At 41.5% G+C, this 22,996-nt stretch overlaps 1 protein-coding gene across 1 annotated transcript in view; it reads left to right on the forward strand.

Annotated features, from left to right (window-relative positions):
* SORCS3 (sortilin related VPS10 domain containing receptor 3) overlaps positions 1 to 22,996 on the forward strand; it is a 268,231-nt gene that overhangs the window by 240,366 nt on the left and 4,869 nt on the right. Inside the window, exons 19-26 of the mRNA XM_038140273.1 lie at positions 3,901 to 4,087; positions 7,073 to 7,206; positions 11,390 to 11,513; positions 12,573 to 12,685; positions 14,492 to 14,623; positions 16,464 to 16,563; positions 18,598 to 18,703; positions 22,821 to 22,981. Coding sequence (XP_037996201.1) covers positions 3,901 to 4,087; positions 7,073 to 7,206; positions 11,390 to 11,513; positions 12,573 to 12,685; positions 14,492 to 14,623; positions 16,464 to 16,563; positions 18,598 to 18,703; positions 22,821 to 22,981 — 1,057 coding nt within the window. The remainder of the gene's footprint in view (positions 1 to 3,900; positions 4,088 to 7,072; positions 7,207 to 11,389; positions 11,514 to 12,572; positions 12,686 to 14,491; positions 14,624 to 16,463; positions 16,564 to 18,597; positions 18,704 to 22,820; positions 22,982 to 22,996) is intronic.

A 22,996-nucleotide genomic window follows, 5' to 3' on the forward strand; every position in this document is an offset into this window, starting at 1 on the left:
TCCCCACTCACTTCTTGATGCTTCTAGGAAACTGCAGTTTATGGAGTTTATGAGGCAGAAGTGGTGTTTCTGTGATCAGCAATTCTGTATCTGGGATGCGAAGTTTTAACTTCAACTTTTCTGGGAAAGGTTAAGAACAGTGGGGAGCATGTTCACACTCATGGAGAACAATGAGGGGCGTCGTTATTTTGCAGTAGGAATGGACTGTCCTGAAAGTACCTCTAGCCCCCAACCCTTTTCTATTGTATTTATCTATTGGAACAGTTCCCTCTGTAGCCAACAGTAGCATAAGTGACACCAGGCCATGCTGCTGTCAAAAGCATCAAAATGTTGAGGCTCTTCTGGCCAGAGACTGAGCAGTGCTGGAGAAGAACATCTGTTTTTCATCACATTTTCTGTCCTGTGTATGTTATTTTGGAGCAGTACCTGGAGACAGCTGAAGCAGACCACCCACAGACATTCTCACACTAAATTAATTTCTTACATGGTAGCTAAGTATTTCACTGGGACCACACTAATCTGACAGGGCCTCTTTACTGCTTCCTCAGAGGTTCATGCATGCTCTGCTTTTGTACAAGGGGGATTTCTTGTCTACTTGCTGCTTCTTTTCTATTCTGCAGACTTGACATGGTTAGACAATTTGTGTAGATGCTATGAGTGGGAGTTCAGAAAAGAACAGATATAATCTAAAAATTAGGAATCAACTAGTAATTTATTAAGGAACTCAAGCGGAACTGTTGTGTATGAAGAATGATAAACAGATGGGGAATAAGGCAGCAGTGAAGGTAGCTGAAGAGTGGAATCTTTGCAAGGATTTAGAGATTGAAGAGGCAGCTGAATAAATATGTGAGGGTGTTCACTCTTATGTCTGTTGTTGAAAAATGATAGTAGTTAGAAAAACATTTCATTGAAACAACCTTTCTTTTCTAAGGGAAGAGGCTCTTTGGAACATGTCTCTGTAGGTGAACAGCTTATTCCACAGAAAGTTGTGTGTTGAGTTTGTTTCTTAAAATAATAGAATTTCAAGAAGAAAAGAAAAGGAACACTGAGATTTTGGACAAAGGTATTCCAGTCTTTCAGTGTGAACCTGAGAAGAACTGTGACCAAAGATTTCCTTATGACTTGGAAGAAATAATTCCTGTAGGGATCTTAATTATTACTTACCTTGCTGCCATAGAGATTCACTCCTGGCTTCCTCCACCTTTTCTGGTCAGTCTCTTTACTGGTGGTAGTTCTGTACCTAAGTTTACACTTCCTTTCTGAGCCAAAGAGCAGCCTGACCAGCCCTCCTATGGAGACATCTGCGTGGTGTCCATTCAGCTGTGTCAGACTTGCCCTGATGGGCCAGCAGTTCTTTCCTGCCTTCTAGTGCACAGCCTCAATACATGGAGGTGACTGACCTTTGGGCATTCAGTGGTAAATGAAGACTTCATCATAGTTAATTAAAACCTGAATTTCTCAGGATTTATAGAATTGAATAGGATTCTTTCCAATGGTATTCAGAATATGTGTGTGGCAATGGCTACAGACAAATAAATGCAGAAAGACTGATGGTTTTTCTGTGTTGTCAGGAATGTGGGGCTGGACTGAGATTTGGACTGTATACATGCAAGGGAACATGATGAGATAAGAACCTTTTTAGACCTTTTTTTAAAACTTGAGTTTGGTATTGATCACAAAGAAATACTAGACTGCCAAATAGCTGTTGTGGAGCTGTGTTCTTGACTATGTCTGTTCACTGATTTCCATACTCAGAGCCAATCTTTGAGACAGCCCATACCTTGTTTCCTTTCAGTTATTTATGAGGCTTAAAGCAACAAAACTTGCCTCTTGGATATAAATGGATACCAATGATTTCTTTTTCCTTTTGAAATGCCTCCACTTCCCTTCTATTTTCATTTATATTTATAAACTCCAGAATTCTGATATATTCGTGTGGGACTAACATGTTTGGTTTAGTATTTTATTTACTGGATACAGAGGTATGGGGAGGAGAAAGAAAATATGATTAGTGTGATGGGCAGCCTTTGCATTGAAGACCCAGCTCATAATTGGGTGAAAAGATCATCTGCCACTGTTTAGTCATGAAAAATCTGTTCCTGCTTCTCTGCGTGAAACGGTCTCATTTCAGATAGAATCATAGTGGAGAAGCAAGAAGGAAATAGAAAAGAGAATTGTCAGGCAAGGGAGATGAGCTGCCATGATTGGTGCAAGAGATTTCAGCCCGAGGTCATCAGTGGTGAATCCAGCCCAGATCAAATTTTTATTCTCTGTTCAGTGTCTTCCATATGAGATGGACTTGGGGTCTTAGTGCATTCCCTTGAGAAGTGGTTTTGAAAGGTTTAACAAGCTGTGGGAGCCTTTCTGTCAAATAACTGAATATCTCAAGAGTGTAATTTTGCTCCTGCTAGAGACTTTTTTAGAGTGACTTTAAAAACTCTCTGTCTAAAGGATGTTATTGACTACTCAATGTAATAGGTATGTTTCAGTGTCACTACCACTTTAGTCCTTTCTGATTGCTCTTTGGTTTATACTGAAGTTTTAATGTCCAAGTGGGGCAGAGGTAACAATGGTGCCCTGATCAAGTCAATAGCCAAAACTCCTCTGGCTCCCTGGAATGGGAATGATGGAGCAAGGAGGAAGAGAGATCTAACATATATAAGCAAATACCCATATTTCAAAAACTACATGCAACAATCCTGAATATATGAGTGTCTGAAGACCCCAGGTATATACTCAAAGCAAATTTACATCTGAAAAATACCCTTCCTGCACTCTGATTTCTTCATGCAGGTATAGTCTAGGAGGAGGATACATTCTGTGGGGGTTGCTAAGGTCCTGATATTCTATACATTTCCTGATTTTCTATTTTTCTATGGGACCTGCTTCATTGTGGTCTAGTTTCTTGTATGTACTCCCTGTACATTTACAGCTATAATGGGGTTTATGAGATGACTGTAAAATATTTCTGAATTTCCCATTAAAAAAAGGTAAATTTACGAGCAGAGATTTTAATTTTTTTTTTAACTTTCAGATCACATCCTCAATATATGTAGGGATTGACTTCAGCCCTTCAGGGCTAGGAATATCTCCAAAATGTAGCGGTATCTTCTTCAGCCCCAGTGAATACAGTGCAGATCTTTGATGAAAGGAAATTACTTGGCACAACACATCTTATATATATGCAGAAAGCTAAAGCTACAGAGATTTAATCTGAGTTGTAGTTTTATTTCAGTTTAGTGAAATCACTGCAGTGGGCTTTAGCTTTGTTGAAATTAGCCTTTTTTTTTGTGTTACATTAGTCAGCTGGGGGCGAGTATAAAATAAGGCTCTGAGAAACCAAAATAACAGACACTTCTACAGTTCAACTACAGTGACTTAAAGCATGATTTAAACTAAAATAGTGCAACTTCTGTCCCTAGACAATACCTGTGGTGCTGGAATTCCTTGTCTGTTTTTCCTTCTTTCATTTAATAACTGTCATTGACAGTAGTCCTAGAAGAGATTTTCTCATCATCTGCTTCATTCTCCTGTGTATCCAGGCCCTGTCTCTGTGTTGATTGACATTAGACAAAAAAAAATCTGTCAGTCCTCAACTTGGGACTCAACCTGTATAAATTCAGCCATCCTGAAGCTTCATGTCTAGCTGAAACTGGTCTTCTGAACTCTGTATAATCAGGGGAGGATATTTGCAAGAGATGATTCATGTCACCTGTTTTAGCTACTTTAGGATGAGGTGTTGGTCTTTTGCTGTCTGTGTCTGGCCGCCTTGGGGAATGACAGAACAGAGCTCAGCTTTTTTTGAAAAGTTACTGCTTTGTATCCATGCTAATGGGATGGAGGGTAATATAAATCCTTGTATATCAGTCCAGTTTCCTACTCCAGCCTTCTGTGTTGCAGGGTGATCTCCAAAGGACAAACATCCAGCTTGATTTTGGAGATGGCATTGCAGTGTCCTATGCCAATTTCAGCCCTGTGGAGGACGGCATCCGGCATGTGTATAAGAGTGCTGGAATCTTCCAGGTGACGGCGTACGCAGAGAACAGCCTGGGCTCAGACACTGCTGTCCTGTTCCTGCATGTGGTCTGTGAGTACTCCCACCTGCCAGATTCCTTGGGCCAAAATCTGACCTCACTCAAAGTCCCTGCAGCTTCACTGGGGCCCAAGAATAGATGCAAACTCACAGACGTGTGCAGCCCATGCTCTTCCAAAGGCTTGGGCTTCTAGACACTCCTCTAACTTGCTAAATAGACTTTACTGAATGAAGGGAAAGGGAAGGGTTTTTTTTAAAAACAAGTGTATTTGCAGTTCTGAGAGTTATGGAGAAAAATCTGAAAATGTCTCTTGGGCTTTCTGAAAGGCTCAGAGACCAAGCAGCATATGAAACAAAGTCCAAATGTGTGTTTTCAATACATGTCTCATTCCAAGAGGATTAGATTAAACCACTAAATTTTGAGTCACTTATTCAGAATTTCAGCATTTACAGTGCTAATTTACTGAAATAGAAGCATTATGCTGAGCGTGCTTCCTGAGATATGAATGTACTGAGGGCTAATGTGCTGCTTTTCACATTTCATGTGTTTGACGTGCATCCCTGATGTTTCTGTCCTGTTTGGTAGATCAATGCAATTTCTCTCCAGCTGACACATGAGCAAACTCAAATATAGAGCTCTGAGTTAGCTTCCCAAAGCCACAGGAGAGAGCAGAGAGTGTGGAATGCAGGATGAGACCAAAAAGAGCCCAGTTCTTTGATCTACTCTTAGACTATCAGATCTTCTGTGTTCAGATGTACCCCATCAATTTTGCCCCTAATGGTGATCATAGCCTTGTCTGCCTTCCCTCTTTACCAGTCAGAATGTCTTACATCCTGCCTTTTGCTTGAGCTTTTCTGCTGAAAGGAAGCACATTAGAAATTTCCCAAACTCAAGAACTTTTTCTCCATTTTAATTTCCAGCTCCCTGTATGAAGGAATAAATGTTCCTTGAAGCTTTTATTATGCTCATAATTCCCTCAAAGTCAATCATGGCTGCACTTAACAACCTGTTATTAGAGCATTAACTGTTTTTTCCTTCACCTTGGGCCATTAGCTGACAGAAGTGATGGTTACCTGGTAATAACAACCAGATTTGTATGGATTATCTGATTTTTCTCAAAGGAACTACTTTTTCATGGTGAGGATTTTAAAGCACAATGCAACAAAGGACAATTCTTTGGCCTGGTTTTGCTGCTCCATCCTTTTTTACATTACCCTTTCGGCTCTCTCATTTGACTTTTATAGCATTCTTAGGTAGCCAATTTATTATCATTATCTCTGGGGAAATATTTTGCAAGCACTTACATTCCTGCTAATGCTGAAATAAGATGACACCTAAGTATTAAACTTTTAATATATTTGGAAGTACTGGTCAATATAGGAGGTTTGACCTTGAAGTTCAAATGTACAGAAAAATATGCCTGAGAATCATTGTTCCTATGCAGTCACTCTGGTACTGGGATCCTGTGCTTAAAAAAAAGAGACAAAAAGGCTCCTTGACCTCAAGCAACATTAATTTTCTACCCTACAGCTTTATTAGCAGCCAGTTAACTTTTCAGCTTTCTGGAATCTGCTGACAAGCTGCTTAACTTCATATTTCAAAGAAGCAAAGATATTAGTGTTTTTCCTCTTACATGCACTGTCAAAAATATTTAGGGGAACCTGCTGTTCTTGCAAACCCAGAGTGCTTCCTACGGTCAGAGTTCAGGAGTGACTTGCTGGTGGAGATCTCTTGGGAAAAGGGGAAAAAAATATCAAGTGTTAAGGTTCTAAAAGCAAGAATAAGGTCATTTTGTGCTTGGAGCTCGGTGTTCCTGTGGTAGAAGAACGGCTCTTGCTTTCCACAATCTTTGTAATTCAAGTAGATGGAGAACTGATTAATGTCCCCATTTTTTGCTGAGAGGTAACACAAGAGGATTGTCTCAGTTAAAATCACCAAATTTCCTGCTTCCCAGAGTGAATGTCTTACAAAAAAAGAAAAGATTATGCCTTTTCTTATTTTGTCCTTTCCATCTCACAGGGACTGTCTGTCTGTCTTGCTCTGTTTTAAAAGTATGACCCAGAAAGTAACACACTGTCTGATGGGCAGCAGTTATCAGCTGAAATTCAGTACCAGCAAAACCAAAAGATAAACAAGAAGGAAAACAATGGAGATAGTAGAAGCTTTAAACAAACTACCAAACAAAACCTCAGTATTTTTTACACGCGTTGTTTTTTCTAGAGAGGATCTGCCTTCTGAATTCAGGGCTTCATGCCCTGGATTTATTCTGGGCATTTGCATTTATTAGACACAACTTTGCGTTGGTACTTTGTTATTTTTTAAGTCTTTCAGAATCAAGTGCTTCTGACAGTTACATGCTTTGTTATGCCAATGGACACATCTTTCAAGTGGTTCCTGATGTTTTTCTAGGGGCAACTGACTCCCCAAAGATTTCCCAAGGTCAGGCCTAAGTCAAAAAGATACCAAGGATTTCCAAAATCATGATTCTTTATTTTGGAGACCTTTTAAAAATCTGTTTGAGGTATTTAATTAAGTCATAAATTACTCTTATATAACCAGATTTAAGCCATCTTGGCTAAAATGATTTTCCCACAAATCTTAGTAGCTCAGTGGCTATATTTTCAAGAAAAAAACTTCTTTCTCACTTGTCTCCTGTCCCTTTCTTGTGTCCTATCCTTATGGCTTTCAATAGCAACTTCACAATATAATGCAAAGCCAGTTCATTGTTTTTCTTCAAAATGCATTTAAAAAATTCTTCTAAACACACTGCTGTCCTTTCTGAAAATTAGCACTATGGAAAATGTGCATAATGGGGGGGGGGGGGGGGGAAGAGAAGTATTTTTAAATCTGATTAGCTTTTTCTGTTGTTCATTGACTGCTGAAATTCTCTTTTATTTCTAAAATATAAATAGACTGTCACTAGACTGTCACTTCTGACACAGGACTTCTGATTCGTTTAAAGGAAAGATCCTTGCTGTTCACAACTGTGTAGGGAGGATTTAATTCAAAGCCTTTAATAATGAACTCTCTTCCCACAGGTCCAGTGGAGCATGTCCATCTGAGTGTTCCCTTTGTTGCCATCAGAAATAAGGATGTCAACATTACTGCAGTAGTTTGGCCCAGCCAGGCAGGCACACTTACCTACTTCTGGTGGTTTGGCAACAGCACCAAGGTACAGACACCCTTTGGTTCATTTTTTCTTCCTAAGCTTGTCACAACAGTCAGAGAACTCTCTCAGCCGTAATAAAAACTTCTTGCCTTTGTCTGTTTTGTGTTTTAGTTTTTAACTTGGCTGAAGAGGGTTGTCATTATCTGAGCTTTAACTTTTGTGAATTTATTTCCTTCTGTCTTGTGTTGTTCTTAGGAGCCATTACTTTCTCCATCTGGTTGTTATCAGCCCTACTGAGATGTGAGGACCACTGTTATTACCAGCGTTCACTTGCAACTTAACTGAACTACATGTGGAATAATGCTGGCTTTCAACACAGCGTTTAAAAACTGCTAGTGTTCAAATAACCAGGGGGTTTCCATTATGTGCCAGTGTGCAGTACATAATGCTGGATTCCAACACAGTACTTTAAAGCTCTTGGTGTTCAGATAAACAGTTGTATCTCGAATTTCAAGCTGAAGAGTCTGGCTATGTTAGAGAGGGGGATGAGACTTCTCTGTAGTGAATTTTGAAATGATGTGTATTGTCACTGTATGAATTATAAAGAACTTCTTTAGCAGTAGTTAAAATAAGTGAAAATACAAGTTAGCGTCATGCTTTCAAATGGAGAGAACAGGATTCCCTGTTAGCTACAGTGTTTATTGTAGACTTTAGGGGTTAGACAGGCACTGTTCTCCATTCTTACAGTTGTGAAATGTACAGCTGTTAATTTCAAAAGGTAGTTTCTGCTGTTATTTACAAAAGCAATTTAAATCATGTCGCTGTCTACATGTGCAATTGAAGGTGTGCACTGAGGTGAGATTGCAGCAGAAAGAAACAGATTTTACATGAAATATGGAATTTGAGATAAAAAATAGGCACTCAAGTATTTTGTTTTCTCTTTGAAAAGCTGCTTAGTTATAACCTCTTACCCTAGCTACCAACAGTATCAGTAGAGGTGAAATAAAAACAGTTAGTGCTGCTTCTACTGGGATTTTACATCCAGTTAGGGAGCTCACTGTAAGAACTTGCTGATTTTTGTGGAAGCATAGTTGAGGCAGTGGGAGAACTCAGGAGCAAAAGCCATTTACTGTAACTTGGCAGATTGCTGTGCCCTAGCTGAACTATGGCAACCACCCACATATGCACGTCCAGTCCATTGCAAGTACCAGGTAATTCCAGATAGTTTATACTGCACTGAAATACAGGCATGCAAAATCATGTTACAGTTAATGTTTTTGCTCAGTGCTCACACATGGAGAACCATTAAAGTACATCAGAGGTGATGTAGGTACTGGTAACTTGATCATCTGCTTAAGCCCTCCAGCATAGAGTTTTCCTGCCATTGTTTTTGTCCTTACTATAGAAGTTGGTTGTGAATAGGGCCTTAAAAAGATTTTTTGAAATAGAAACCAATCTAGAAAAGATAGTGCAAAGCAGTGGTGCTTGCTGAAGATTTCCATGCAGTTCTCACACTGTTTGCTTCTGGGTTGGAAATATGATTTGTTTCATCTTCTAGCTTACGTTTCAGACCCATAGGCAGCAGAGTGCAAGCAGATGTGGATGTGTTTGGGATGGGTGCTTTGGATATAGCTGCACATGGAGTAGCTGATCCTTTGACACCTTGGCATGATTGTACTCCTTGCTGAAATATGGAAGAATAAATGTGGTGCCACTGACCTGTGTCTGAATCTCAGACCCTGAGGACTGTTCAGTCTTTGCAAGGCATTATCTCCAGCTACCTCATGGAATGTACTGCAACTCTGATTGAAGTATGGCAAGGGATATAGACATAACTGTATCAGCCACCTTTTTTCAGAACAGCAGTCTGTATCACATCAAAATTCCTCCTGGGATGTTTAACGTATATGTCAGACCCTTCCCTGTGCCCACTCATGAGTAAACTATGGTGCTCTGAGTAGAGGTGAAAGATGGGGACACTGAATTAAAGGATGAGGTGTGTAATATTGTGACTGGTATTATTAGATGATAAGTTTTTGTTCCATGCTGAGGGTTTGCAACTTCTTTTCCTGTTCAGCCCGTAGCCATCCCAGGCAGAACCAGATGTGTCTCGTGTCACTGTGCAGTCCCACTCTCTGTGCTGCTGCACAGGAGAATATTGTCTTAGACACAAATGACCTGGCTGAAACTCCCCTACTGCTCTCCCCACCCTGCTGACACTCCTGTACTGAATTTCTACTGTACTGATTTTTGCAGTATGCCCAAAGGCCAATTTGCCTGGATTAACACAGGTCCAGTTTAATAGATGTATCCAGCTGTCTAATAGGTTTGAGCAAATGAACCTTAAACTACTTGATTTAATTTAGAGTTAGTTTCCAGGTCTTGGTTCTTGAATTAAAATTAAGGAGTTGGCTGAATGTTAAAACTCCATGATGGAGGTGAAATCATCCATGATAATGGAATGTCCAGCATACACATACACAAAAAGGAAAAATTGTGATTTTAAAGGCCAGACTGCATCCTCTTATCTGCCTTTGCACAGAACCACAACCTGTAACCTCCAGGAGGATTGCTGATATCACTGCAATTTGACAGAAGCCCATTCAACTTCTCCAGGGTCTGTGTATATCTCAGTAAATGTTAGCTAGCCCACCAGGGCTGGCACAAGCTGGTGCCCTTGGACTGTGTGTGCCAAGTGATAAGACTTTTTGGTTTTTACTGCTTTTTCAGCTCATGGATGAGGGGGTCTAAGGAAGGTGGTGTTCTAAAGAGAGAGAAATGTGTTTGCCAGTCTGGCCTGTGCAGGTGGAAATTTTGATTTGGCTATGAAAATGTGACCATTGTTGTAAAGTGCAGTCAGGCTGGCAGCATGATGAGATAAAGTGTGAGAGCTGGAAGGTGAAATTTGGAAGTTTTCCTTTGAAAACCAACTGGAAGTGTAGTGAAGGGTCAACAGCGATGGTACAATGGCTTTATCTGTTCTCTTAGACCTCTGTGTGCTTTTGCAATGGAGATTAGTATCACTGTTTCCATTTTTGTAGTTTCTCTAAATAAAGAGTTTTTTTCTGTAGACCAGCTGTCAGATCAGTGGCACTGTGAAGGCTGGACCTTTGATTTTCACTTGTGGTGGGTTGACCCTCTTTAGACACCAGCTGCCCACTAAAGCCAGTCTATTACTCCCCTCCTCAGATGGGCAGGATACATAAAATATAACAAAATCAGGTCACAGTAATGACAGAGAGATGCCACTACTTACTGTTAAGAAACAAAACATCCTTGACTTTATGATATTAGTGTAATTTATTATCAATCAAATCAGAGTAGGATAATGAGAAATAAAACCAAATCTTAAAATACCTTCCCACATCTCTCCTTTCTTTGCAGGCTCAATTTCACTCCTGAATTGTCTGCCTCATCCTTTGCCAGCAGTGCAGGGAGACAGGGAATGGGGGCTATGATCAGTTCATCACATGTTGTCCCTTTTAATGCCTCCTCCTCAGGGGGAAGACACCTCCCACTCTTCCTCTGCTTACAGGAGGGACTCCCTCCCATGGGAGACAGTTTTCCATTGATTTCTTCAATGTGGGCCCTTCCCATGGGCTGCTCCAGTGTGGATCCTTTCCACAGCCACATTCAGTCAGCATTGTCAGCAGGAATTATGCCATGCTTTCAGCCTGGTTAGCATAGCTTGCCAGCTTGTGGCTGCAGCTTGCTTACAGACTCACAGCATGGACAGAGCAATGCTGGATGTCCTCACTCTGACCTGAGCAGTGTTGCTCTGTGAGAGATAAATGGATTTGTGCTCATAAAAGCAAAGGCTGGCTCTGAATCTGAACAATATGGATTGTTTGAAGGAGCATCTGCATCTTTGGTTTATTTTCAATTTGAGGTTGGGTTTTGTACAGCAAATATAGCAGCTGAGCTGGCTGTGAGTGTACAAGGCTGGCTGCATTCTACTGCACTAATTCTGCAACTGCTGACTGTGGTCTGCTGAGGAGTCCATACAACAATGGGTTCAGTTCAATGGAAGAATATTTCAGGAAACATTTACTGAAATGAGAGAAAGCTCTGTCTGTGGGACACTGCTCACAGGATGGTGTTTGGGCCTTAGCAGGACATGCAAAGTGGCAGCACCACACCTGTATCAAGGAGCAAGGCTGTTGTTGCCAGGTGGATAAATCAGGTACATGCTGTGGTCCTGGGTTAGTCTCACCCTGATTTTGTCATTTGTGTTTGCCTCCTACAGCCCCTCATCACCTTGGAGAGCAGCATCTCGTACACGTTCACTGTGGAGGGGATGAACACTGTCACCGTGCAGGTTGCTGGGGGCAACACCCTCATCCAGGACACCAAGGAGATCGCAGTGCATGGTACCCTCAGCCTTCTGCAATCACATCTCTGGGGGTGAAGGGCAGACAGACATTAATGACCCAGAATGAACTCTAGGAATTTGATAATGCCTGGAGGAACCTCTGAAGACAAACCTGATGACAAAGTAGCTCAGATTTTCCTCATTTATACTCTGGCAGGTTTATCTTGATCTAAAACTGGTGCCTTCTTACAAATGATTAATGGTACTTATTTGAAGTGTCTGGAGATCAGTTGCTTCAAGGTGAGGCATAAAACATCTCCAAAATTAGAAAGGAGAATCTTTTACACTGAGAAGTTTTATAAGAGTGTGGTTCCCCTCCTGGATCAGTGGTTCCCATCCTGGATCTTTGCCTCCCACTGGCCCAAATCCCTTATGCACAGCTGCCTTAAGGACTCCAGACTTGGTCTTTGGTGAGACCAGCAGGGAGAGCTGGAACTGGAGAAAAATTAAAATTCTTCTGTATTTTAAGTCTAGGAAGCTTTTCTTCCTCCCATCAATCATTCAGTCAGAGCAGAACTTCAAAGAGTTTTGTCAACAGCCATTGCTTGGTGAGCCAGTCATTACCACCACTGGGTTCTCCTTTGCTGGGGAATTAACCACTCCTGGTTTCCCTCCAGGAGGGTAAACAGAAAACATAACTTACAGCAACTGTTCACTCTGCAATTGTACAGACAGGCCTTCCAAATTTCAGCCAGGTGCTGCCTTATTTGCTGGTCAGCCTTCTTGTGAGCGCAATCTGAAGAAGTTGAGTGGCAAACTTACAAAGCCCAGAGGCATCATGAAAGATCCTCTCACCTCTCTCATTCTCACTTCTGTTTCTCTGGAGAAAGCCAGAAATTGGCAACAGATCAAAACATCCTTTATAAGTACCACTATAAGTATTCTTTCCTTGAAAGCTCTCTGTCCTGTTTAGTGTTACCCAGCTTTTTTCTTCCTTCAGCCTTTTTTCCCTCTCTTGCTTTAAGATAGTTATGGTCCTCACGTTGTCTTCTGCACCCTTGTCTGTACTGTAAACAATGTCCATTTATTCTTCTCATAAATACTTGTTCTATTGCAGAGTATTTCCAATCTCAGCTCCTGTCATTTTCTCCCAACTTGGATTACCATAACCCTGACATCCCTGAATGGAGACAAGATGTTGGCAAAGTCATCAAGAGAGCACTAGCACAGGTGAGCATCTGTTTCCTTGTCTGTACAAACATTGACTAGGCTGTTAAAACATGCACTTTTTTGACATGCTAGCTTAAAAGAAGGGGTAAGCACAGCAGTGATGGCACTGTCATTAAAAATCAATAAAAAGCTTCTTAATATGCTGGTTTTTTTTTACAGAGCTAATCTGTATTGCTGATTTTGTGGAAATATTACAAATACTTTTATTAATATTTCTGTGTGCTTTTCAGCTTTTAATATCCCTGTGGATTTTGCAAATTCTAGATTGTAATACTATCATCATTATTCTTATTTTTCCAAGTTGATATGACAGTATGTACTGTTTTCAATTCCAAACATTTTGTTAGTGTTAGTGAGCGCTGTTAAACAGCTGATCCACTTCATCCCAGAAGACAGACATTGTAGTATTCTGCATACATGAGGAAGATATTTTTATCTTTTCCTCATAGTCAGGAGTTTCACATGCAGCTAAGTGTAGCAACTGGTGAACATTTTGAAGCTCTACTCCCTTTCCAACTGGGGCAAAAAATGAGGATTCAGATAGAAAGTAAACTTACCTTTAAAGTACAGGATAAAGAGAAACTTCTGTAGTTGGAAGGTACTGAATCTTCCTTTGGGACTAATTAGAATATGTAAACTAGTACTCATATTCTTTCAGGAAAGGGGACAGAATAACTTATGATATCAAATGGTCAGGGACTTTAGTTTTGTGTGAAATTAGGAGCTAGATTTAGACAAGCTTTGTGGGTTTGGCATTCTGCCAAAAATGTATCTCGTTGGGTTTTTTTTGCTTTAGCTACAGCTGTTCTTAGAAATGGAGGCTGATTATTTTTATTGGGAAAGTACACTCCTGCTCAGCTTTTCTCATCTGCAGCCCACTCAAAATTCACAGGTTGTAAGAGTTTCCTTGGTTGTTTTTCCATCCTGAAAAAAATGAAAAGTTTATTCTTTTAAACTGTTTTTCCCTTTTACTATAGTAAAGGAGTGAATCTTGCAGGATAAGAATAATTAATTAGCTTGTAACTGTGAGTGGTTACAGAACAGTAGAAATCTGGTAGAAGTGGTTGCTTGTGTACCCCAGCAGGAATGGCATGCCCCATTGGTATTCAGCTCTGCAGTGAGGCCATGGAGTTTGAGGTGGGATAGGACCAGAGAGCTAAGGGAGCTAGTGAACCTCAGGCAGCAGAGCATTTCTGAGGGAGGGGAGGCTTCCTGCCCTGCTGAGGACGCATGGCTTGGATTTGGGAAGAGAGGGAAGCAGCCTCAATGGGCAGATCTTGCTGAAGGCAGCTGTGAGAGCCCTGGTTCAGCAAACTGAGCAGCTCCTAGCACAGCCCTCCTGGTCAGCCCCAGGAGTGAAGTCTCCCTCTGGGGACCTTGCTGTTCCTGTACGGCCAGCGTGGATCCCTGTAACCTGATAGTAGAAGGTGATTGCAGGCACTTTTCTTCCTATTGACCCTGTTAGTTGCACATTTACCAGTGGTTGCTCTGAGATAAACTCTCTGGATCTGACTTTGGGTCAGGAGGACTATAAGGAACATTCAGATCTGGAGACATGCTAGGTTTGGACTTTGAGCTGAGATCTTTGGGCCCAGGGGTGTTGTCGAGCCTACATTCACTTCTAGAATGGAAGTAGAGTGCACCTTTAACAGAAGCTCATTTTCAGACCCACCAAATAGGCAGAACAGCTAATTAGGACCACAACGGCTACAGCAGAACTGGAAAATAACAATTTGATGGGAACACCATTTCTGAAAGTCAGTGGAAACATTAGCAGCTAGAGACCTCTTTTTACTTTTCTTCTAGGTGACTGGTATCCCTGATGAACAGATCCTGGTAGCTGTGTTCCCTGGGCTGCCTACTTCTGCTGAACTCTTCATACTGCCCCACAAAAACACAACAGAGAGGAGGAAAAGCAGTGAGGCTGAGCTGGAGCAAGTAAGGAGGGGATTCATGGAACATTTATTTCTGTTGTATTGTTTGCAGATGGGCCCCTGAAGCTGCACAGCATTGGAAATACTTACAATAAGTGTGGTGGAAATGGATGCATCTGGGACTGAGGCAGTATAGTTTATGGCATTTAAAAAAATTACTTTCTGAGGAAAACCAGGATTTTCGAATACCTCACTGAGATATGTCACAGTCTACCACTAGCAGAGATTCTTCCTAAATCAGTGGAGTGTCCTTTATACAGTAGTTATGGCCAAAGGAACCTTGACTATGTACTCCCTCTACTCCCTGGAGGAATGCTAATAAAGGGAGGCCAAAGCAGCAAGATAATATACTGAGGTTTACTAAAAATAAATCAGACTCTTCAGCTCATAGATCACCACAACAAGACCTCTTTTTTTTTTTATTCTGCAGCAGTGAACGGCCTGTGCAAACTATATTTGGAAGTTACAATATCCATCCATTTAGATAAATAGGTAATTACAGTGATGCATAGCAACAGTGATATGCAGGCAAGGAAAGAACAACAGCACTAGGCTGCTGGAGCTTTCATGTTAGAATTACCAAGTGATTAAATCAGGTCTATAAAGGCAAAGGAGTGAATTATGCTGGAAAGGCTGCTTGGCTCTAGCTAATGTTCTTGTATGCAGTATTTTTACAGTCTGCAAACTATGTGTGAGCCCATTGCCAAGTAGCTCTTGAAAGTTTGGATCAAACATTAAATTATTCAGAGGACTGGTGAATTCAGTGGAAGTTCTTGTCACCCACTGAGTAAAGTCAGTCCCTGCAGAGTAGTTCCTTTGTCCTAGGAAGTTATCAAAGCTGGTCTCTTAAATATATGGTGGTCAGTGTGCAGGAAAGATGCATCGAGATGGGAAAGTTTGAAAAGCTTTTTGGAGGGATGGTCTTGGAGTAACCAGTATTAAAACTCCTTCTGAACAAGCTGTTGTGTCAATATTTCACCTATCAGTGTTATGCTGACATCTCAGTTAGATTTCTGACTAATTGATTATGAGGCCTAAAGCTCTAGTGCTCTAACTTTAGTTGACAGGCTACTCAGTTGTTGTTTGGCACTTGTTGTTGCCTTCTGCTTGAGGAGCTCTGCCTGGAGAGTAGGTCATTAGAACTACTCATTAGCTGTGCCCTGTCCATCAGATCTATGGAGATCAGGCACCAACAAACTGAGGCTCTGGAGTGATGAGCTGAGTATGTGCTCTAGGGCAACCAAATAACACATCAGAGCTGGGTTGCTGATCTCCCAACTCAGCTATTCCAGTATATCCAGTCCAAAGCCCCTTTTCTAAGTGAAGGACAAATATGGCAAATTTTCCATTGACCTAAACTGGATTGTCTCATCCCCAACAGCCTATTTAAGTAGAAACTACATGACAGGATCATTGGGATGAAAGAAATGTATGTCTGGACTGCCTAATTTAGTTTCATTATCCACCAATGAAAGGCCAGTATGTCAGTGATTTCCAAACACATTTGATCAAACTCAAAGGATATTAGGGAAGGTCTTTAGTTATTTTCCCTCTTCTCACAGCCCCCAGAAAAGAAAAACAAAATTGCAAACCTTCTAGGTTTGCTTCCCAGGAGAGATATAATAACATACAATGAGAGTCTCAGAAGTTCTGTAAGGCAGGCTTACATGCAATGACACTCAGTTCCACCCAAAGCACACGTGCATTCTCTCCACTTCATTGGACCCTGCTGAAGCCAATAAGAGGTGTCAGCCACTATTCATGGGCTTTGTGTATTCCTGAATGTTCTCCAGACTTTGCAATCTTCTATACTTTAATTGCTGCATCTCTTCTTATTTCATCAGGTGGTAGAAATCCTTTTTAATGCTCTCAACCAGAACCTGGTCCAGTTTGAACTGAAGCCTGGCGTTGAAGTGGTTGTCTATGTTACTCAGTTAACATTAGGTGAGTGTGGAGTCAAAGGCACAGCTGTGGTTCTCCTGAGGCTTCAGACAACTCCAGGAGAATCAATCTACATCAGAGCACTCACAGTTTGGTATGTGGCACTGGGCTTTGTGCCAATTGAGACATTTTGGTAGAAGCAGGAAGTGTTAAAACCCATCAGGAGCATCTTCATGCTCCAGTTTGTACAAGTAGAGAAAGTACCTTGTAAGAGTTCCCTGTGGATTAATTAACAAGTGCATTGGTGTTTTTCAAGTGTTTTAGAAAACCAGGTGAATGGTGTTCTATTAAGTCCTTATTGAGCACCTGTGGAATTCAGTGGGATATTACTGAGTTTCATGGATGTTAGATCAAATCCTTATAGCAAAGGGCTTGTTACTGCTATCACTAGCTAGGAAGCTTCAAAGTGGCAAAGCACTCAGGAAAAGATTGAGGCCTCTTACAGGGAATAAGTGCCTGAATATTGACTTCCAAAAATTAGGCCTTAAATTTCAATGCTACCTATCTTCATTTTTGCACAAAGTAACAAAGAGTCCATTTAAGCTTTGTCAATCCCTTTACTTTAAACCAGCCTAGCATGAAGGTCTCAGCTATTGATGAAACAGTGATGGTTACAAAGAAGGTGATGGATTTATTTTTGCCCTTACTTTTTATGACTATCCTTGCAATTGTCTGAAATGTGGACTCTTGTGCAAGTGCCCTTGCTGATAGCCTCTCTGAAAGATTTGGATTCATACCCCACAATAACTTCAGCTTCTTCTCAGAGAGCCAAGAGCTGGGCTAAATCAAGGCTTGTGACTTTTCCTACAGGTAATGCCTTTTTACCTTCACTCTCTAACTGCTCATTTGGAATGTGAGTCATGCTGATAGGAGTAACCTGAAATTGATTAATTTGCAAAACTGGGAATGTGATACAATGTCTGAGGTCTCCAGGTGGCTGGAATTATCAAGAATCTGGCTTGTTTCTAGCAAGGCACTACACTAAAATTATGTTTTGCAGTTATTCTTTCCCCCTCTGCAGTGGGGCAAGAAATGCAGGTGCTGCATTTGTTTCATGACCATTCCCATAGTGTTTTGACTTGGGTGAAATGACAGTTTTTCCCACAAAAGAGCCAGAAGTACTAGCAGCAGAATACTGGCAGGATCGGACTCCTAGGTGTGGAAATTTGACAGTGAAATCAGAACTGGCTCTGTTTGCATGACTTTGTCCCTGTCTTCAGGGTTATGGAAAAAGAATAGAGAATAGTAAACCACCAAAGCCAAATATTTATGCAAAATGAGAAACACTCAGCTGCTACTTATAATCATTTGTGCATCATTAGAGACTTCTCATCAGACTCTTGATCTCAGCACAGTCCTCAGGCCATTAAGATGGTGTGCTCTGATGAGCTCTTGGAATAGCTGCATAAACAAGGTATAGGAATATACTGTATTTAGCCAGCCAAAATGTCAAGGATCAAAATCTCCAAAATATTATAATATATTGTGTGATTGAATCCAGGATTATTGCTTCAGGCTCCTCCACGTTATGAAAACTGACTCAATTTAAAAGTCTCTAAGGTCCTGTACAAGGATGGACCTTGAGGCTTGTCACAAGAGTAGATCCCTGTGAGATAGATGAATATCCTTGGAAGGTGGGAGTCGTGCTGTTCATTGATGCTCTAAGGTATCTTCTCTGAAGGGGAATAGATATTTATTAAGCCATGCTTCATAAAATTCATTTCCACCCTGATACCTGGAAAAACCTGAAAAGTAATAGCCTAGAGTGTTAATACAGGAGTGATTGGGCATTGAGCTGAGCGTGGCTTGCTGTGCCTTTTCACTCAGGGGTGTTAGACCGCACTGTCTTGAAAAAGGGCCTTGACTTTTGAAGGACAAGAGAACCAGTTTGTTTCCTACTGATTGGTCTTGCCAAAACCAGCATGCACCATGCAGTGGTGATAAAGCAGATGTGACAGAGTTGAGCTCAACTCTTGGTACTTAATGTGATTCCTTGTAATATCCCTCAAGTGTGATGCTTTGCCTTTCCTCCTGCAGCACCCCTTGTGGATTCCAGCTCGGGTCACAGCAGTTCAGCGATGCTGATGTTGTTGTCAGTGGTGTTTGTGGGCTTGGCTGTTTTTTTAATCTACAAATTCAAGAGGTAAGTTGGAAAACTTTGGGGATGGGAGGAAGAGACTCCGGGTGGTTTACAGGAAACCTTGGCAGAGCTGTGCCTGAATTGCAAATGAAGAGTAAACTATGCTGGGCATCTGGCTTTGATGAATGTAGCTCCCTATTTCTGATACTTAGAGAAAGAACCATCTACTGCTGTTTCACCACAAAGCTGGTGCTCCAAAACTTCACCGAGAGCTCAGAAGTCATCTTCTGCTTCAGCAGATGTATTTAAACCACAGACCAGAAATGGGAACCTTTGTGCTCACTGGGTACTGAGATACACAAAGCAAGCTTAGTCAAAGACCACATGATGGATGACTTCCCACAATCTGTACTCACCTGCCCAGCTGCCTTAGTGCAGCAGCATCTCATTTGTATCTTGTAAAGTGAATAGGTCAATCTTGCAGAGGAACAGGTGTGTTTATGTTAAGGGTGGGAGACACAAAGCCAGAAAAATTTGTGTAAAGCACCAAAATGCCTTTGGGAGTATGTGCTGAGATTCACCTTGACAGATGTTAATATAAACCTTTTGCTTCCAGACAGCAGGCAGGATCAGGTCTGGCCCATGGCACTTGGCTGCTGCAAGCTGTGAAACAAAATATGTGATAAGAATGGCCTGTTTGCTGAAGGTCTGCTTTATGAAGATATATTTTGGGCAGATGGAGCTCCTTAGGAGGAACTTTGCATTCAGTACAGTACTTACAGTATAAAATGGTCTGTGTGCCTAAATCCTGACCAGTGGCCAAATATTGTGTTAGAAACATAAGCTGAGTCTGACTTAAAATTAAATAAATAAAACTTTCTGGACATAGTAGTTCCTCTAAATGAAAAACTAGCACTTTTCCTGTCTAGATTCCAGCTAAATGTTGCCTTCTCCTGCTTTTCTGATTCCCAGGATAAGGCTAGTATTCTCTAAGAATGTTGGTGGGACGCAAACGGTATTCAAAATTAAATTATATGATAAGACAGGCATCTATCCTAATCTCCAGGTTGAAAGTTTCCCTCCTTGCTAACATCTTGCATTAACCATTGTCCTAATCAGTGAGTGGCACTCCTTGTAGTACTTGATCCTGTGCACACTGCTCTTATTAAGCTCCCACTGACTTCAGTGGCCCAGGACAATTTCCATTTGTGTGACTCCGCTCAGATGCAGACTTCAAAGCCTTCAGTATGAAATACCTTCTCTGCTTCTGTGGGGTGACTACAGCTTCCCTGGAGAATGGGATTTGTTTAAGGCATCGATTTAGTAGTGTGCTGGGGAGGCAGCTGATGGTTACTCTCACACCCAGACCTAGGATGAGGAAGGCAAAGAAGTCTTCCTTGGAGATGTGACAAGCTGTAGGTACAGCCCTGCATAAGACACGCTTTCCCTTGTGTCTTGGTGAGATGGTTTCCTAGGTTTGGCCTGATGTTCTTGGCCCTGTGGTAACTAGCAGTTAAAGAAGGGTTTTTGTATTCCAGCTGCCAGAGAACAGTGAGGAGCTTGTTAATGCACTTGGCTCTGGCACTCTCCGGGTCATCTTCTGCTACTACAGCTCATAAAACTGACTCTTGTACTACTTAAGCACCCTGAGCTTTAAGTATAGCAGCCATCAGCCTTCTATTACGCTCTAGGGCTATGGAGACCCTGCCTTGTTAAATCTGTCTGAAAGTTGATTATATGACAAATTGGGAGTGAGGAGGAACGTGGTCAAAGCATCAGTTTTGCTTAGGCAAAAGCTTATTAACTGGCTGTCCCCTCTTATCTCTCTGTCCCAAAGGGGAAAAACCCAGATCAAATTGACAAAGTTTAGGATAAGTAATATACACAGAGTGTTCTCAACGTGATTTTTCAGAACAGAAAGTAACTTTTCAGCTCTGTCTAAAACCCCTGGCTCAGTGGAGCAGAAGTGAGAGCATGCAATGATTCTTAATGGGAAAAGGGGAGCAAACCCAAAAGCTTTCCTGTGGCTCTGGGTGATGCAAAGGTCAATTAGGCACGTGTGCTTCTCTGATTAATGGTGGTCCCAGCCTGAATACATAACTTCTGCTTACAGGGAAAGGTTGTGGGAGAGTATAGGCTGACATGATTTTTCAATTCTACAAATTCATAGATTTGGTGCTTTGCTGGTTTGCACACAGACTCCTTATTATGAGTCCATCAATTTATAGACTCAGCAGGCATGTTAAACACTGCTGCCAGAGAGATGCTTATTGAGGAGGTCCCGGTGGAAAAAGAAGGAAAAGGGGAAAGTATGGAAATAATCTGTAAAAATGTTGTTTCTTTTCTGGAAGATTGAGCATATATCAGTCAACACTGTGTGTGTATGAGTGCTGAGCTGTGGTGGAGCTGTGGGGCAGTCCATGTGTGTGTCCTGGGACAGCAGTGCAGGACTGTGGGCTTGTGTGTGCTCAGAGTGATGTGCTTGTGCCCACCTGTGTCTGTGCTGGCAGGCACAGCAGGATTAGGTATTTTGGTATGCATTCACATATGTACAGTCATCTCAGTTGCTTTTTTCCTTAACTCTCTGAAGTACCTTGGTTCTCTTCCTCTCATTTCTAAAGAGCCTTTCTCACCTTTCCACATGAAGTTCAGAGACCATCACTGCTCTACTATTGCATTGTTTGGAAGTAGAACTAAGTCTTCCACTATCTCCAGGCATGTTCTCATGTCTCTATACATCTCCAGACAAGTTTTGGGCTTGTTTTTTAGATCCAATATTTTTTAGATCCAATGGGAATGCATTCGTTCTCACTCATTTCCTGTATAGTTCCTATATCTTCTGGTGGCATTTACTGCACATTTAAACATTAGAAGGTAGGAGAAAGGGAGAAGATCATGAAATCTGTCATCTGCTGCTAAGCATCCCAAATATGTCCTGGCTTGATGCTGGTTAAGAACAGAATGCTAAATCAAGCCAATAGCACAAGTTGGTTGAGGCCAGAACTTCACTGGAGTAAAATCAGCATAGATCTATTGAATTCATGAGAGCTGAGGCAATTTCCACTGCTTTCAGTCTCTGACATATCCAACAGAAGATAGATCAGCATCAAGCTGGTCATATAAAATATGGCATTTTATATTACTTCTTTTGAACACATCTTTCTCACTCCTGTGCGCTTTCAGGAACTCAAAATATTCTCCAAATTTTCCTTATTGAAGCAGTGTGAACTGCATGGCATAAAGACTTTCTAAGAGCATTAGGAAAAACAGTCAACTTCCAACAGGCAATGCAGATAATCCTGGCATCCCACGATGCTTAACACATTCCTTTTCAGGTCTCTCATTTAAACTTGCACTCCTCCAGGGATTACTACCTGTCTGTCTAGGCCTGTATAATCTGTCTACCTGACTGACTCTCAGGGATATCATTCTAGCAGGCCAAGGTAACTTTGCCTGGGAGAAGGAGGAAGAAATAATCCCTTCACTTCCTTGGCTTCCTGAGCGGCAAGGAAAAATAAGTCCCTGCAAACTTGCATGATCCATAGCATGACAAACTGGTTTTTGCAATGGAGTGGTAACAAATAGACTTTGGATGGGTGTTATGAGGTCCAAATCCTTTCTGACTCTGAGGCAGGAGCAATTCTTTATAACTCTTTCAGATGTGGCAATTTCTTCTGAGTCAGTGTGGGCCTGTCAGCAGTAACAAGCCCAGCAATTTTTTGCTCAGTTGATACTAGTGCCAAATTGATTTTTACTTTTGGTTTCCAATGCAACCCTGATCATATAATAAATACTGAGAGATTTGACAATTGCAGCTGATTGTACTTCGTTAATTGCTGCTCTCTGAGCTGAGTGCAGTGTCCACTGTGTGCATGATTTCTCATTTGAAAGGGCACAACATTGAAGTTTGCAGCTGAGGGAGCCTTTTGCCCATGATATGAAGACAGTGGCCTGAGATTTGGACTACCTTTGGCTGTTATTGGAATTAGTGGATGCTAAGGGCACTTTCAGAGATGAACATTTGTGTGGTACTTTCACCACTCTGAGAGCTCATACTTTGCATCACTGCCAGTGCTGCATTTCTGGGATTGGTCTCAGTTTAGTTTGTCTCATTAATAAATGACATGCTGACGATTCCTGTGTTGCAAACCATAACCTCTCATTTTCCTTTCCTGTGCAGGAAAATCCCTTGGATTAACATCTATGCCCAAGTTCAGCATGACAAGGAGCAGGAAATGATTGGCTCTGTCAGCCAAAGTGAAAATGCCCCCAAAATCACCCTGAGTGAGTTCACAGACCCTGAGGAGCTGATGGACAAAGAGCTGGACACACGAGTGATGGGTGAGAGACAACCCT

This window comes from Motacilla alba, chromosome 6 (assembly GCF_015832195.1).
Source record: "Motacilla alba alba isolate MOTALB_02 chromosome 6, Motacilla_alba_V1.0_pri, whole genome shotgun sequence".
NCBI classification, from domain to species: domain Eukaryota; kingdom Metazoa; phylum Chordata; class Aves; order Passeriformes; family Motacillidae; genus Motacilla; species Motacilla alba.